General features: G+C 41.7%; 1 protein-coding gene across 2 annotated transcripts in view; it reads right to left on the bottom strand.

Moving 5' to 3' along the window:
• The window catches only part of LGR5 (leucine rich repeat containing G protein-coupled receptor 5), a 123,341-nt gene that overhangs the window by 22,215 nt on the left and 84,127 nt on the right, over nucleotides 1-16,999 (bottom strand). For both annotated transcript variants that reach the window (XM_017668884.3, XM_017668885.3), the window contains exons 5-7: nucleotides 5,114-5,329; nucleotides 3,293-3,364; nucleotides 508-576 (exon numbers count right to left, since the gene is read on the bottom strand). In XM_017668884.3, the coding sequence (XP_017524373.2) occupies nucleotides 508-576; nucleotides 3,293-3,364; nucleotides 5,114-5,329 (357 nt within the window). The remainder of the gene's footprint in view (nucleotides 1-507; nucleotides 577-3,292; nucleotides 3,365-5,113; nucleotides 5,330-16,999) is intronic.

Below are 16,999 nucleotides of genomic sequence, written 5' to 3'. Positions count from 1 at the left end.
GCTTTACTTTAGTAAAATCGAGGGTATTTTTTATTAAATAGGAATGAGGAAACATTTAAAGACTGAAATAATATACGTTGAAAGGGTCTACCACTGTACAGGTACATGTATTTTATTCACCCAGTCCTGGACTTATGCAGCATAGAAAAGTTTGTTTTTTGAAATACTCAGCAAATAACTGAATTCACTACAGTTCTCCACAAATCTGTCATGTATATGGATTTTTGGGGAATATGGCTTAGGAAAAAGTCTGGCTTAGAGAAATATGTATATTTTTCCTAACACACAAATTAGAGAAACCCACTATAAAAAAAGAAGATTTTCTGAGGCTTGCCAGAGATAGAATCTATATGCCAGTGATAGAAAATATGTTTCAAGTGTACTTAATCATTATCTATACAAACTTTAAAAATTTTCTAGTAGGTCATATTATGTACAATAAATGTATCTTAAAAATAAGTTCACAAAGGATAGAGTTCTCCCGTTACATTTGTTCTAAGTACTTACAGTTCTTTAAGGTTGGAAAGTGTCCTGATTGCAGTGGGGAATTCATCAAGATTATTATAATTTAAATCTCTGAAAATAAGTAAATAGTATTTTCAGTTTTTCATTTAACAACTCATATATACTACATTTAATAAATCAAGTTAACATGCTATTTCAATGGACCAGTATCAGTGAAAATTCTCATTCCTTCTCTTTGTGGAAAGAGATTTTCTTGGCTTGCTGACCACCATCATTCCCTAAGTATCTGTGTTACAATGGTCATTATACTGATTGTGAGAAATTTCAGAGTCAAGTCTCAATGGCCTGGGACATTGAAAAGAAGGGAGGGGACATAGAGCAGTGCTACGTCCAAGCCAGAGGCTGATAGCTTGCTGATGTAGCTCTTCATCCAAACATGGCGACTTAGCTTGCGTGTGTGCTCCTTGGGGCTCCTGAATCAAATCGACATTCCCCCCTTCACTCTCTGACTTTTTGCCTCGCATTTCAGAGCCTCGCCTGAGCTGCTTCGTCCCAGACTCCTGTCGAGTGCCTGTGCCCTTCCAGCCTGAGGTCCAGGATGGCAGCCTGCTTCTGGAGAGGTTTATGTGGTGTACAGGGTACTCTGAGGAAGGACATCAGGTCTAGAATCTCCTCAGGGTCACAAAAAGTGATTCAAATCAGAAGTATGATGTTTTCCTTGCTCTGTGAGGCAAAGGTCTACATTACCCTTCATGCACAGAGATGGAGTGGCCAGACACTCTAAAATCATTCATTGCTCTTTCTTTATGGCACAAGTGGCTTTTCAATTCCATCAGTCACAGACGCGTTAAAGACTTATTCCACCTTATATCTACATGTTCATATGAAAAAGCAATTGCCTCCTAGTCTCTGGGAATGGCAGAGTTCCCAGATGATGCAGAAAAACCTTTTGGTCAGGCAATCAGATGTGGTTAGATTTTCCTCTTTGGAGAAGAATTGCTACTTAATTTTAAGAGAGAGATAATTTGACCAAGTTGAACATGTATCAAGATTCCTACTTATCTGGCACAAACCATTCTTAAGCTATACTGCAGGCAGGAAACTCATGTCTTTTGTGGACATAAATTTTCTTCCTGTTTGTAAATCTGTCCAGATGCTCTGTTTTGATTAAACAAGGATTGAGTCCTTATAAATTACTTGGATTTCTTGTGAAGGAAAGGAAGAGGTTGGGGTAACCAATTTGCTAATCTTCTGTAGCTCTGGGCAAGGTGAGGGGAGGAGGGACAATGAGACTCACAGGAATTTGCCTCGAAAGGTTGTACACTATGGTATTTATATGCAATCCTGGGTCTTTGCCTCAGATATAGGGGGAAAAAAAAGGCTATTTATGGAAATGCCCGTCAAAGCCCATTTTGTTTGTTTTTTGTTCCTGTTGTGTTGAAAGGGACTGGAAGGTGCTTTCCATTGCTAAGATCCGCTGCCTGCCTGGCCCCGTGTAGATAAGGGAGAAGTCCCCATTTTCCCAAGCAGCTGATGGGAATGGCGTGCCTATGCCATTAGGTTGACCTTGAAGTTCTGCCTGGACAAGGTCATTTCTGGCATTGCTTCAGGAGGATGATCCCTCCCTTCTAAGAAGAAACACAGAGCAACTGAAGTAACCCTGGAAGGAGAGATGTTAGTGCTCGTCAGCCTGGAGAAGACCACCACCAACACAGTCCCTCAGGAAACCAGTGGACCCACACCTGGTTAGAAGCTAAATATGCCATGTACAGATCGCTGAGCTGTGTGTGCAGGTGATGTTCGGTCATCTCCTTCTGCAGCCCTGGTCAGGGCAGGCATTGTAGGTTCAGGGGCCCTGTGTGGTATATTGCACTGGAATATTAAAAACAAAGACTGGAGGACACAGCTGGACCCACCCTCCTCTCCCAGTACACTTGGGACCCTCACTGCCTGTCACCCCACCCTCCTCACATCTCTCTCCCTCCACAGGGCAATGAGGAGCAGCTCCTTCTCCAAAGAACTGCTCTTACTGTGGCTCCAAAAGTGGATCTAGGTGGTCAGCTGGCTGGGCTCTATTTTTATTATAGGTACCAGCTCAGAACTGAACTTTTGACCTATTCTTTGGAAGTGGTACATATTGGTAAATGTGGATTTCAGAGTCCAACTACAGAAGGAAGCAAATTCCAGTTATGCTACTGACTAGACATCATGTTGGTGAAATAACTTTCTTAGAACCTAAAATGGGCAGTCATAGCTGCTCTCGTAGGATGGGTATAGGATTAATTGAAACAATGTGTGCTGAATGCTCAGTGCAATATTTGGTTATGGATATATCCAATATACTGTAGCTGGGATTATTTTGAGTTTTTTGAATTCCTTTAGCATGAAGCCTTGGTGTTTGCTAATGAGACGTCAGTTCATCTCAGACTGGAGGGCCCAGCATGAGACTCGTCAGCATTCTCTCATTCAGCAGGGAGGGCTAGACTCATGAAGAGTGAGCCTGAGGACAAGACAGAATCAATCCTTGCCAGAGAGTACACATTCCTCAGCAAACAGTCACTGCTCAGCAGAGAACATCTCATTTAGCTTAGAGCGATTTTAATTGATCATTCTTGTTCAGTTAAAATAAAATCTCAAGTTTTATTGATAGCTCTGTGTGTGTGTGTGTGTGTGTGTGTGTGTAAGAAAAAATGCTACTGTAAATATCTGTTTAAGGCTCAGGCAATTAACCAAACCAAACAGCAAGTTTGACTTTAAGGCTATTTTGATTCCTCCAGAATGTTCATGAAAACACTGAAAAAGGGAAACAAATAAGAGGTCAACTCACAAAGTCTCTAGGCTGTGGAGCCCATCAAAGCATTTCTTTCCCAGGGAGTGGATTCTATTGTTATGGAGATGCCTGCAGGAGGACATTACAGACACAGTCGTGAAGGCACACTACACAGAGAAATTCAGGCACAACATTTTGACTGCTTAAATCTAAAGAAATGTACATTAAAGAATGCACTAATTATATATAAGAAAATCTTTGTTTAACTTGTTTTTCCAAGAGCTATATGCCCCGCTCACTCTTAGCACGGATGATTCTATGCCATAGAATTCAACAGGCAGTCACAGTTTTACCTTCTGGGTGTGAGATATCGGGGAGTGTATAATATGAACAGCATGGCCAATTAAAGTAAGTCCAGGTTGGTTAGCATGGCTTTTGGGATGTAGGGTGTTAGGCAGATTCTGGCCATCATTGAGATAGGAAAGGTGGCGAGAAGGTTCCAGGTGTACTAAGCACATTTTTCTATTAAAGCTGATGGTTTGTCGTGGCTACATTCCCAGGGTGGGGCCACAGGTTAACAGGAAACAATAATTTCAGCCACAAAGAATGGTGATCAGATTTTTTTGGTTGCCCAAGGAGATTAGTATCTTGACACAGTATTAATGTATATAATTATCATATTTGGCTCAATGGTCAGTTAAGTCAGGGCAGTGAGAACAGCTGTGTACATAATTGAAAACTGGACCAAGTCCCAAAGGGATTTTTGGAGAATGGGCTTAAGGAGGACAGGGTGAATATGAATAGCTGGATCTCTATAAATTCATTCCCTCTGGTGGAGAAAAAATTAAAGCACATCCCAGCTTCTAGTGGGTCAATAGCATCATCTTTATATGTGAAATTTAGAACAGAAATTTGCTAATAGCACCCAAAACTTCATATCCTTTCAGACTACGGTTTTTCTTCTATATAAACATAGGTTGGTTTCATGTGAGAGCTATGTGACATTTGTTGAGGATCTTCTACATGCAACATATGAGAAAAGGGGATTGAGGGAAACCTACAAAAATGGACAAATGCTGGCCAGACTTCAAAGGAGTATACAGTGCAAGAGACAGGTGCCTATCAAGAAAACCAGAATGACTGAAGGCAGTGATGGAGCAGGTGGAGGACACTGGTGGGTGGGCACGGGGCAAGGGGAGAGAGAGTGCAGAACAGTCCCTTCAAGTCCCCATGCAGACTGAACTTGCAGACCTCCCTCCATCTGTGTGCTCTTTCCCGAGGTCAGCATTATATTATACATGCGGAGCATATTGCTACATTCTTAGAGAAGTCTGATTATTCTTTATTTATCAAGCTGTTACTTGAGAATATAATTTTGATTTACTTAAAATAGTGAAATCTAGACCCACCAAAAAAGGACATACAAATGAACAGCTCACTCTCAAGGGCCCAGTTTCGCTTTCTTGCCTTGGTAGGGGTTCAAGAGTATTTATTGAATAATAAGAAGGGCGTATTTCAATTTGACCTGAATTAAAAATTGTTATCAGGAATAAGGAATTTTTATGAACTTCTGTCACAGGACTAACTGTATACAGTGTGGCGATTACCTGTATGATATACAGTGGGCTTCCCTGAGACAGAGGTCATATTTTACTATCTTTGAATGCCTAGCAGTGCTCAGCTCTTAGCAGGTGCTTGATAAATGTTTAATTCTCTTATACAACTAGAATATTTATGAGTCATTTTGGGGAGGGGCTCAGGACTTTTCCTCCTTTTTAAACTGTCCCTATTCAAGGCCTGAAGGGCCAGTACTTTAAGGCCAAGGTCTCTAGTGAATTTAGATACTCTTAAAAGAGAAAAGAAATCAATAAAGCTTACAGAACTACCAAGCTGGAGAGGTTTCCAAAGGCATCATCTGGTATGTGGTGTATTTTGTTCAGGGCCAAGGTCATGGCCTGAAGAGCTGATAAACTTCTGAAAGCCTGGACGGGGACTTCTGTCAGGGCGTTGTCATCCAGCCACAGGTGCCGCAGGGAGCGCAGGCCGTTGAAGCAGCTTGGAGGGACATAGCTGATGTGGTTGGCGTCCAGACGCCTGGGGAAGAAAGCAAGCAGGAATGAGAAAGAGAGCAAAAGCCAGGAGCAGATGGGCCTGGCAGGAAGCCCCTCAGTGTGCTGATTAGCAGGAGTGAAGCAGGTCCCCCGGCCCTGGGAGCCCCCTGACATCTGGGAGGCGCTCTTCACTCATGAGGGGTGCCTTTGCTTCTAGGTCCCCTTGGCTATAAAATTCCACGGTGCTAGGATGCCCCCCGCCCATCCCCAGGCTGTGGGTGACACGCCTCTCATGGCTTCCCCTGAGGCCTGAAGGATCCATGTGAAGCTCTCCAGCTTCCTTTTCTGACACCAGGAGAAAGACACCCTCTCTTCCCCTGTCCCTCTCAAGCTGAACACATGCCTTTGCTTTCCTTGGACTGTCTTGAACATACTAAACATACTAATCTACTAGCTTGTTCAATAAGTGCTGAGGTAAGATTATTTCAGTGTTTGAAAGGTACTGAATAATTTCTAAAGATCATTAGAGATATGCCTTACGGAGAGAACAGAGGCGACCCCTCCTTTCTTCTTAGCACAGCTCTGAAAAAACCTAAAAACTGCTGGCTTTGTTGCTCATCCTAAGCATTTGCATTGGGCAGATGTTTGTTTTTCCTGACATTTTAAACAAATAATAAAATCAACAGCTTTCCCAGCTTTAGCTTCCTTTTCCCACACATCTTTTTTTTTTTTTAAATGGGAAACTACATCTAAATATAGGTCTAGGTTGTGAGCGATTGGGCTTCAGAGCCAGCAGAGGGAGTGCAATACATTTATTTTACCCTAATCCAACAGAAGCAGTGGCTGTCATGACACTGCCGAACTTGTCTCATTGAAGTGAGACACAATTGGAAAAAAATGGAAATTTTTTCTCAAGTGCGTGATCAATAGAACCACCTTCGCTCAGCCGCATCCAACAGCCTTCACTCATTTTTTCCGATCTGTTCTTAGAGCTCACACATTGTTTGCGTTTTCAAAGCAAGAATTAAAAAAAAGAGGAGTTGTGTTTTCAGCAGTCCATGCATTCAGAAAGATTAGAAAATCATGAGTGATTTTTGAAAAATGTTTTAGGACGCATTTAAGACTAAACAGAAGCAGGAAGTACACCAGGATCATGAAATACTCCCCTGCGACCCAAATTTAAACAATTTAGAAATGGACTTCTCTGTGGCAGGGAGCTAATCTCTTCGGAAAGCGGCTCCCTCACTCCACTAGGTCCTCTCCTAGTCCTCTGGGAGCAAGTGATGCCTTCAAGGCCCGGAACAGGTTTTTTGATAATAACTGAGATAAGGTCACTTGGAAACAAGCTGTAAGAGTTTGGTGCCAGAGCCCACTCACAGTCGGATTTCCGGTAGAACAACTGTTGTTGAGGGCAGTAGAAACACAGCTTCCAGGTATCTCGGGGTTCCGTCAATAAACGTAGCTGGAAAGGTTTATAACTCAGCACCATCTCTTCCCTTTTGCTCCAGCAACAGCATGTTCTCATAAGGTAAGATTTCACCAGGAGATGAGGAGGCGGTTGTTTTTTGTTTAACCAGAAGTTAAGTGTGTATGTAAACTCTCCGATGATTGCACTGATTAAAGAGTGAAGACTTTATTTAAATAATATGAACTTCTGCGTTTTAGTTGACATATTGTCTGATCATGCTGCTTATGCACTGAAACTACAGTGGCTTCTAAGGGTCCTGAAAACAGCTGACCTTCAGGTTCAGCGCAAACATGGGGCTGCATTCACAGAAAAGGCTCTCTCGGCCTTGAGTCATAGACTTGTCTTCTTCTATGTTTAAGTTGCTACCAAAGCTTCTGTGGGATCTTGACGTGGCCTTGGTATCAATTTCCAACTTTAATAAGTCCATTTCTTTGGATACATGTTTTTACAAGTGACTTTTTTCCCCAGAAAAAAGAATGTAATTTGATCTCCACACTGTAATCTTAGAGCAGTTTGTTTTCTGAAATGAAATGTGTAAAACAAGGCAGGTCTCCACAGTCCTGACCCTCCAGAGGCTGATACTCCCAGACCCAATGTTCAGATATCCTGAGCGCAGCCCCTAGACGTGCTCTGCCTAAACAGCTTCTCCATTTAAGAAGCTCCTGAGAACTCATACTCCTTCTGAATGCAGTGTTTTACAGTCCACGTCCACCTGGCTTCAATAGTCCAAACCTGATTCAGAGAGCGGTACATTGTTCACACTCAGAGGCAGTCTCTGCTTTAATCTTAACAGAAGGTCCCAAGGCTAACCCAGAGTATGGAAGTAATTATTCAGCCACTCATACAGGTGGTTCTTACAGAACAAGGTTAAGACTGTGGACAAAGCAGCTGGCAGGGCACAAGTTGTGCCTATTCAGTGAGTAAACAGAGAGCTCATATTATGTCAATGTGGTCCTTTGGGGCAGCTGGACATTTTCTATTCATATGCTTGCAAAATGCAATATTTAAGCAGTGGGGTATAAGAAAAACATCACTACACAGTACACAAAAACACATAAAAATGTGGTTTTATAATACTATTACAAAAATAACTGCATAATACAGCTCCACATTTGAAATGTTTCCTTGTTACCATTTCTATTTCATGCAGGTCACAAAGGCTTTATGTGTGTGTGTGCGTGTGTATGTGTATGTGTGTATGTATAAGGAAGGTCAGAGTTTGTCAATTAGTTCAGACATGTGGGATGAGAAGTCTTGGGTCCAAGTCAGCACAGTAGCTCTATGACTATGGCCAAGTCAATAGGCCTCAGCTTTCACATCTGTAAAAAGGGGATTACACTGCTCTATCTTACAGGAGTCTGGCAGATCATTGTAATAATACTACTGGGGTTGAATTTTTCTCTTGGATGAATTCTTGTAGCTTGAATTTGTGCTGATTTATATGAATTCTTCATAATAATGAGTCACTTTTATTGTTATTATTGATTTTTTTCATTTTTCATTTTGGTATCATTAATCTACAGTTACATGAGGAACTATGTTTACTAGACTCCCCCATCACCAAGTCCCCCCCACATACCCCATTACAGTCACTGTCCATCAGCATAGTAAGATGCTGTAGAATCACTACTTGTCTTCTCTGTGTTGTACAGCCCTCCCCATCTCCCCCCCACATTATACATGCTAATCATAATGCCCCCTTTCTTCCCCCCATACCTCCCTATTCCCTCCCTTCCCACCCATCCTCCCCAGTCCCTTTCCCTTTGGTAACTGTTAGTCCATTCTTGGGTTCTGTGAGTCTGCTGTTGTTTTGTTCCTTCAGTTTTTTCTTTGTTCTTATACTCCACAGATAAGTGAAATCATTTGGTACTTGTCTTTCTCTGCCTGGCTTATTTCACTGAACATAATACCCTTTAGCTCCATCCATGTTGTTGCAAATGGTAAGATTTGTTTTCTTCTTATGGCTGAATAATATTCCATTGTGTATATGTACCACATCTTCTTTATCCATTCATCTACTGATGGACACTTAGGTTGCTTCCATTTCTTGGCTATTGTAAACAGTGCTGTGATAAACATAGGGGCGCATCTGTCTTTTTCAAACTGGGCTGCTGCATTCTTAGGGTAAATTCCTAGGAGTCAAATGGTATTTCTATTTTGAGTTTTTTAAGAAACCTCTATACTGCTTTCCATAATGGTTGAACTAATTTACATTCCCACCAGCAGTGTAGGAGGGTTCCCCTTTTTCCACAACCTCGCCAACATTTGTTGTTTGTCTTTTGGATGGTGGTGATCTTTACTGGTGTGAGGTGATATCTCACTGTGGTTTTAATTTGCATTTCTCTGATGACTTGCAATGTGGAGCATCTTTTCATGTGTCTATTGGCCATCTGAATTTCTTCTTTGGAGAACCATCTGTTCAGCTCCTCTGCCCATTTTTAATTGGATTATTTGCTTTTTGTTTGTTGAGGTGCGTGAGCTCTTTATATACTTTGATATCAACCCTTTATCAGATCTGTTGTTTAAGAATATATTCTCCCATACTGTAGGATGCCTTTTTGTTCTATTGGTGGTGTCCTTTGCTGTACAGAAGCTTTTCAGCTTGATGTAGTCCCACTTGCTCATTTTTGCTTTTGTTTCCCTTGCCCAGGGAGATATGTTCTTGAAGTTCCTCATGTTTATGTCCAAGAGATTTTTGCCTATGTTTTTTTCTAGGAGTTTTATGGTTTCATGACTTACATTCAGGTCTTTGATCCATTTTGAATTTACTTTTGTGTATGGGGTTAGACAATGATCCAGTTTCATTCTCTTACATGTAGCTGTCCAGTTTTGACAACACCAGTGGTTGAAGAGGCTGTCATTTCCCCATTTTATGTTAATGGCTCCTTTATCATATATTAATTGACCATATATGTTTGGGTTAATATCTGGACTCTCTATTCTGTTCATCTGGTCTGTGGGTCTGTTATTGTGCCAGTACCAAATTGTCTTAATTACTGTGGCTTTGTAGTAGAGCTTGAGGTTGGGAATTGAGATTACCCCCTGCTTTATTCTTCCTTCTCAGGGTTGTTATTATTGTTTTTTAATGTTTATGGACTGACTACAGTGTGGGATTTCACCTTTTAGTGGAATCTCTTATCCATATCCCAAGAAGATATTAAGCACATGAATTCAATATAAGCACCACAATTATTTATATGGCAATTTCTGCTTTTATCTATTTCCATCTTATTGATAAACTCAACCAGGAAGAAAAATTATTGCTTTAGATTTAACTCTGAAAAGGTAAAAAAGTTTTTCCATGTTTGCAGCTTGTGGAGAGAATATTATGGGTTCATTGCAGTGCAGTGACTTAGGGACTAGTCTGATAGATGATGTGCCTCACAGAGCCAAACCTCTGTCTCTCTGGAGTTGGTGCAGAGTGCACAATTCTGATGAGAAATATATTTTTAAGTCAATTTACATGAAGTTGCTCAGTTTCTCAGAGGTCACCACTGCTGTGAATTTTGTAACAGGGAGATGATCTATCGAATTGGTGATCTTAACATTGACTTCTTTTTTCTAATTTTTCTCCATAGAAAACAAAGACCTTTTTGTCAGCAGCACCCTTAGTCTCACAGGTACCACCAGGGTTTGAAATCTGGGGGTCATTTTGGAATCTTCCACTGCTTTCCAGCCAGTCATTCACCAAGTTCTCTCCATTTATCTTTATCTCCAGGACTCTTTGCTTCCCCTGTCTAGTTAAGTCTCTTCACACATGCATTACTGAAGCAGCCTCTTAGCTGGTCTTTTTAACTTTGGTCTCTTATCTCTTCAATTAATCCAGGCTGGATTAATGTCCCTAAAACTGTGCTCTGTGTCATTGTCCTATTAAGAATTCACAGTCTTTCCACATTACCATTCCTTTCAAACCCAAACTTCCCATTCTGATATTCAAAGCTCACCATCCACCTTATCTAGCCCAACTTGTCTCTTGTTTCTCTGCCCCATTCAAGTCCCTTTTGTAGCTCCTTCCCATGGTACCTCTGGGCTTTGTGTTTATAAGCATCCTCTACCTCCTGCCTATGCAAATCTCATCAGCCCTCTCAGAATTAATATTATGAACCCTGCTTTTGAAGTGTGGAGTTCTCAGCTAAGACAAGAGGAAAGCTAAGTCTTATAGATAGATCAATTCAAAAATCCCTGAAGGAACCTGGGATCCAACTCTCAGCCCAGGAAGGGCAGCTAGGAAAAAACAAGAAACAGAGAGAAGAGTTTGGAGCCAGGGAGATCAGTGAATGCAGGCTACAGTCAGACGAGGGGAGATGAGCTGATTCTGAGTCACTGTTCAGAACATCACTAGAGTTGAAGGCTTCAGTTCAGTTCAGCAAGGCTCAGGTGCTTTCTCTGCAGGTACTCGACCTGGGGCTGGAGATCTAGCAGTAAACCAGGCAGACACGGCCCAACCTGTATGGATCATGTTTTCCAAAGGGTAGTCAGACAGTCAAATCATTACAATGCAGTGTTAGGTCTAGGGAAATGCATGGTAGGTCCTAACCTAAATTTCACTTTGCGATCCAGATCTGAATTTCAGGCTATGTTACATCCTACTTAGTTACTCCTCCTCAAACACACATACTCAAGACCAAACTCCTTATCTCCCACCCATACTCTCCCCAGATGTACTCCTCTACCAGGTTTCCTGTCTCAGGCATGGGTTTCATTAAGTACATGGTTGTATAAACCAGAAACTTAGGAATCATCTTTAACACCTCTTCCTTCTTCATTCTTCATAGTCAATTCATTACCAAAAACTGGTAATTTCATCTGAATATTTCTCAAATCCACTTCCCTTTCTCCACCTCCATTGCCCCCATCCTGACAAAGCTTCCTGTTCTCTTCTAGGCTATTTGAGTAAAATAGATCATGGTCATGCCTGTGCCTGCCTCAGTCCTCCAGTGGAATCCCATTGTTTTCACAATAAAGACTAAAATCCAGGACATTTCTCAAATTGCTTTCTAGGGCTCTGGACCGCATTGGCCTCACTAAGCATATCTTGCATTTCTCGCCACTTCACTTTTTCTGCTTCAGCCACACTTGCCTTGTTTCTGTTCCTTGATGTACCAGCTTCCCCCCATGCAAGGTTTCCACATGTAGTTCCCTGTCTGAATTCTTCCCTCTTTGTCTAATCAGTCTTACCTTTGGAATAGGGACACGATACCCTTTTCTTACCTACAGGTTCCTCATCAGGAAAGTGGAGACAAGTTCTACCTTAAAGGTAGTAAGGGCACAGATAGCCAAGTGCATAGGAACCACTGAAAAAGGCAGGCTGGCCTACACCTTAATAAATATTTTTCTTTTACTCTCTTCAGTTGTTTTATTTCTGGCCTGCAGCATTACTTTTCTTTCTTTGTACAGACCTTCACCACCATATGTCTAGAGGTAATACGTGATTCTGCTCCTTTCCCTCCTGCTAGCACATTCTGCTGTGCCCATCCTCTGCAGCTGATTTTTTGAGAAGGCAAGGTAATATGATGGTAAAATGGGCAGATTTTGGAGCCAGAAAGGCCAGAGTTCTTATTCCAGACTCACCTCTCCAGCCTGACTCCATTACAAGTCATACGACCTATACAGAAGCCCAGTTAACATCTCTGAGCTTTTTGCTTCCTCTTCACTAAGGAAGGGATAATCTTGGCTCCTACTTCACAAGGTTGCTTTGAGGATGAACTGGGATGATGCAGGTAAAAGTGCTTAATAAATATTGTGGCTCCTGCTTTTATCACCATGGGTATTTAAATGCCATGGGTGTTTCTGGTTTTGCCCTTGCAATGTTCCCATGCTCTACTTTTGACAATTCATCACAGACTCCGTCTACCCTGAAAAGGGAGAAACACTCTGCCCCATTCACAATGTGCCTTCCCATAGCTGTCATTACCTTAGCTTCTCCAAAGAGTTTGCTTCCCAAAATTAACCTTCACTTCACATCATGGGACTAATAAAGTTTATTTTACTTCTCATTCCATAACACCCATTTGAGTTATTTATCTATCTGCTATGACCTTCATGTATGTTATTTATCATAGCACTGGCAGATAACCTGATTCAAGAATCTTTCATGCATGAGGTCTTGCACAAAGTATTCACCTTTTTTTCCCCTCATGATTCTGAGAACCATGCTCCAACTGGAGCTCTTTTCTTGTAAACATTGTACTGAAAAGGCTTTGACTTTGAAAATTTTCTTCTAATGTTTAAATGGGGGTGGGGAGGCAAAACTTCTCCTAACAATCTACTGGATGCTGGTTTGCATGTGATTCTATGAAATGAATTCCTAACAGTGCGATAGGAAAAACTCCTGGCTTCTAGAACTTCTAAGTCCACCTCTGTCCCAAGATGTAGCTGGTATGCTGGCACTTTTGTGAAAACAAAACAAAACAACAACAAAAAACCCCAAAACAAACCAAAACATGGTGCATTTTTATTGTGTAGACTTGTAATGCTTTTTCTGGTGACTATTTTAGTGAAAGCGATAACGTCACTAATACCAAAACCATTGTTTGTTTTTTAAACCTCTCTGAGCCTTTAATTGTATCCTCTTGGTTACCTCACTTTGCTCTCTTTTGGTCTGTGCACACCTCCTCGTCTTCTGTTACTTCCTTCTCCTCCTTTATGCTGGGCCTGATGCCGCATAGGCTCCGGATATCACTCCGAGAAAACTGCTGCTGCTTCTAGTTCTGCCTCGCTTTCAGCTCAGTGTGCTGAGCTGCCCCCGTTCCTCCTCACCTCTACCTCTTGCTGATTCTCTCTTTGGACTATTACCAGCGAAACCCTACTAGGAGGAGTCTGGGGCAAGTTACTGACATCTCACAGGGCCGAGGGGTGGCTATGTGGTCTTGAAGCTGATATCCCAGTAAGATGCATGGAATGATGATGTTGCAGGCAGGAATTGTACATTCTTCTTGGGTTTTAAAATGATGTCTTATACTCTGAAGATGAATATTAGCTAATTGGAGAATAGGGACAATACTAAAGCTGTGTCTAATTCTTCTTTCTTTTCTATTACCCACCCTTTATTTTTGTGATTGTTCCTATTCCACCATTAGGTTCGCTAGTGTAGACTTGGAATGAAAACCAACATGTATTGAATCATACTCTGGTTAACTAGACAGGCGTATGTCATTCTCTTTGATCACACTGAACTTCACTAATAACAGTGAGATGCTTGACTATCAACAAATGCAGCACACTCTTTTTCACAGATTGGTATCTTAACTATTAACACAAAGGTGTGAGGGTATGGGAGGGTTAAGTTTTGGGTTCTGATCAAATCAGTATAATCTGACCCTAGTCCTCAAATGACTATAATGCCAGAGGTTTCCTGGTGAAATACAGCTCACTGTGAATTCTGATTACATTTCCTATTCCCTTCCAAAATACAGAAAGGAAATTAAGTTATATTTGATTACATTATAAAATCACTTGGTGTCTGTGCAGTCATGACCATGTCAGAAGCCACATGTACATATTTACATGGCCTTGTGCTCTTGTTTTTTAGCCTAGCAGTTTGTAAGCATCAGGGGAGTTAAACACAAATGCACCTATGTGTTTTCATTATGAAAAAAGCAAAATATCTTTCGCTTTATGTGGAATAAATGAAAATTACATCCCTTGAAACCTGAGTACAATTTGTTTCTTCCACATAGCTATGTTACCAATTTCAACATAGCAGATTTCTTAAACTGTACAATGGAGCCAAGTCCACGTTGGTGGAGCAATGTATCCTAATGATCTATTTCAGCAGCTGTCAATCATTATTGGTTTGTAGGCCACTTGGCTAGTGTCACAGAACACTCAACATTTTAATTTCTCAAAAGCCTTGGCCATACAAATCCCCTGTGGATTTTGTTAAAATGAAACTTCAGATTAAGTAAGACAGAGATGAGGCCCAAGGTACCATATAACTTGGGAGGTACTGGTGCTCTCGGCCCAGGGACACATTTGAGAAGAGGGTGAAGTGCTGGTGGCCTCCTAACTTTATCTACCCAGAGCATCAGTAGAATTAATAGGCAGTGAGCAATTTCAGTTAAACACAGACAAGAAAATCCCTGACTTTTATTCCATATTTTAAGTACACTACTATTTTACACTGGAACGCAAAGTCTGCATTTTGCTATTGAAGGCAAATTCTGGTGCACTCAGACCCCCACCCCTTAAGATCCAATCACCAACACAGAACACACCCTACTCCTACTCCTTAAAAACGCACTTCCCCACCCACGAGCTGCTGCTCCCTCTCTCTAGGGGCAGCCATTTTCTCTTTCGGATAATAAAAATCTCTTGTGTGGGCTGGTGTCTCCTGAGTCCTTCTGGGGTAAGGTGGGTCACGGCGGGATACCCTTTCAGCTATTAATTGAGGTTTGAAAATAGTTCAGGAGAATATTTGCAGATCATCTGAAAGAATGCTGCAGGACACTAATTTTCCCCAGTCTTCATTTAAGAAGTACTTAACTGTACAATTAAACTGGTTAGAAAGTGCCCGAGGCTCAGGTGCCCTGCTCAGGTTCTGATTTTAAGTGGTCTGGGGTGCAGCCTAGATGTGGAGACTCTCCTGGAGGCTCCTCACCTTTGCCGCCATGGTGAGAAGTGCCCCTTCAGGAGCTACAAGGCCAGGCATGGGCCGGGGTGATGCAATTGCAACCCCTGTGAGGCATGGAGTGCTTCTTCGGGAGTCAATGTGCGATTCACAGAAGATAATAAAGTGGAGAAAAATAAATGAAGTCAAGGGAGAAAAAAGATGAGCCATTAGAAAAAGGGCTAAATGAAGGTCTAAAGATTGACTGTAGTCCATGAAGAGCTGGACCACTGAATGGAGGCCCCCAGCTCTGGGCAGCATGAGGGATGAGCCACCTTCGTTACTCCATTTGATAGGCAAGCAGCACAAAGGTGTGGAAAATGAATGGAGAATGGATAAGGAATGCATGTCTGTAATGACCATGAGACTCAAAACTAATGGTTTTATTTTTGGAACTGTTTGATTGAAACAGGAGAAACCTATTCGGTATCTTGAGTCTGGGACAACAGTAAAGCTTAAAGACTCACTGCGGCCCAAAACTCCAAACTGGGCACAGGGCTTCTTCAGCTAGTATAATATGGTATCTGTGTGGTCAGTGGTTAAATTTATGGTCATAATGCTTTTCGTCAAATCTGAATTCTGTATCAAAGCAGAACAAAAAATGGGAAAAAAAGGGGCAGAGCAGTGCGCACTGCCCACATTCAATCCCTCACATGGGTCAGGCTGTCCCAGGGCAAAGGGACGCCTGACAAAAACACACATAACCAGCCGATACAGTCCAGCGTGCTAGGGGGTTGGATGTCTATCTACATGCTTCAGTTTGGATGTGATCAGCATCCTACTGGAAAGTTAACCCTTGGCTTTTTCACAGGGAACACATACTTACAGGGTTTCAAACGTAATTGTTTTTGTGAACCAGAAGCCAAATGCAAGAGACACCTGGTGAACAGTAAATACCTAGATGGTAAGAAACTAAATCTGAACACATTTATCAGAGAGCACCACCCAATTCGAATGAACAAAGGATTTGTGGTTTTCTCTTTCTCAAAGAGTTCACTTCTATGTGTGTTCTCGTTTGTGATCTTCTTTCAGCTGATAGTGGCTTTTGGTTACAAACTCTTATCCTTCTATCTCCTGACTGCCTCCCAGCTGTTTAAAGTTCCTATTGGCTGCTGCTATTATCTTGCTTTTCAATCCAGCCCCCTGATCCCTTGCTCTTACCCAGACAACCCAACTTGAGAGCATTTTGCTTCTCCAGTGGCTTCTTTCCTTCAGGAAAAGCCTTGTGCAACAAAGGAGTGATACTGTGATGTCATTAAGGAGCTCCTGACAATACAACAGACCTGTTCCATGCCACAAAGGGGCCCTTGTGGGCTTGTTTATCGATAGGCTGGTGAAAACCTAGGAAGTCACTCTGACTCGAGTAAAAAGCTTAAAATGCTCTCAAGCAGAGATTTGCTTTCACACACAAAAAAATAAAAACAGATCAAAGGGAGTATCATCTCCAAATCTCATGTTCCTCCTTCTCTTGTGTCACCTCAGTAAAAGGCATTAAGCAAACGATATGTAATTATTAACTGACAGGTTCTTTACAATGACTTTCAACTAGAGTCTGTGATATTTATTTGCCTTTTTTATGCATTTGTCTCCCTCATCACTCTAGACCAGAAACCAGTATTTTGTTTGACAGATGAGGA

Source organism: Manis javanica, chromosome 10, assembly GCF_040802235.1.
Source record: "Manis javanica isolate MJ-LG chromosome 10, MJ_LKY, whole genome shotgun sequence".
NCBI classification, from domain to species: Eukaryota; Metazoa; Chordata; class Mammalia; order Pholidota; family Manidae; genus Manis; species Manis javanica.
This window is presented reverse-complemented; position numbering and strand designations above follow the sequence as displayed.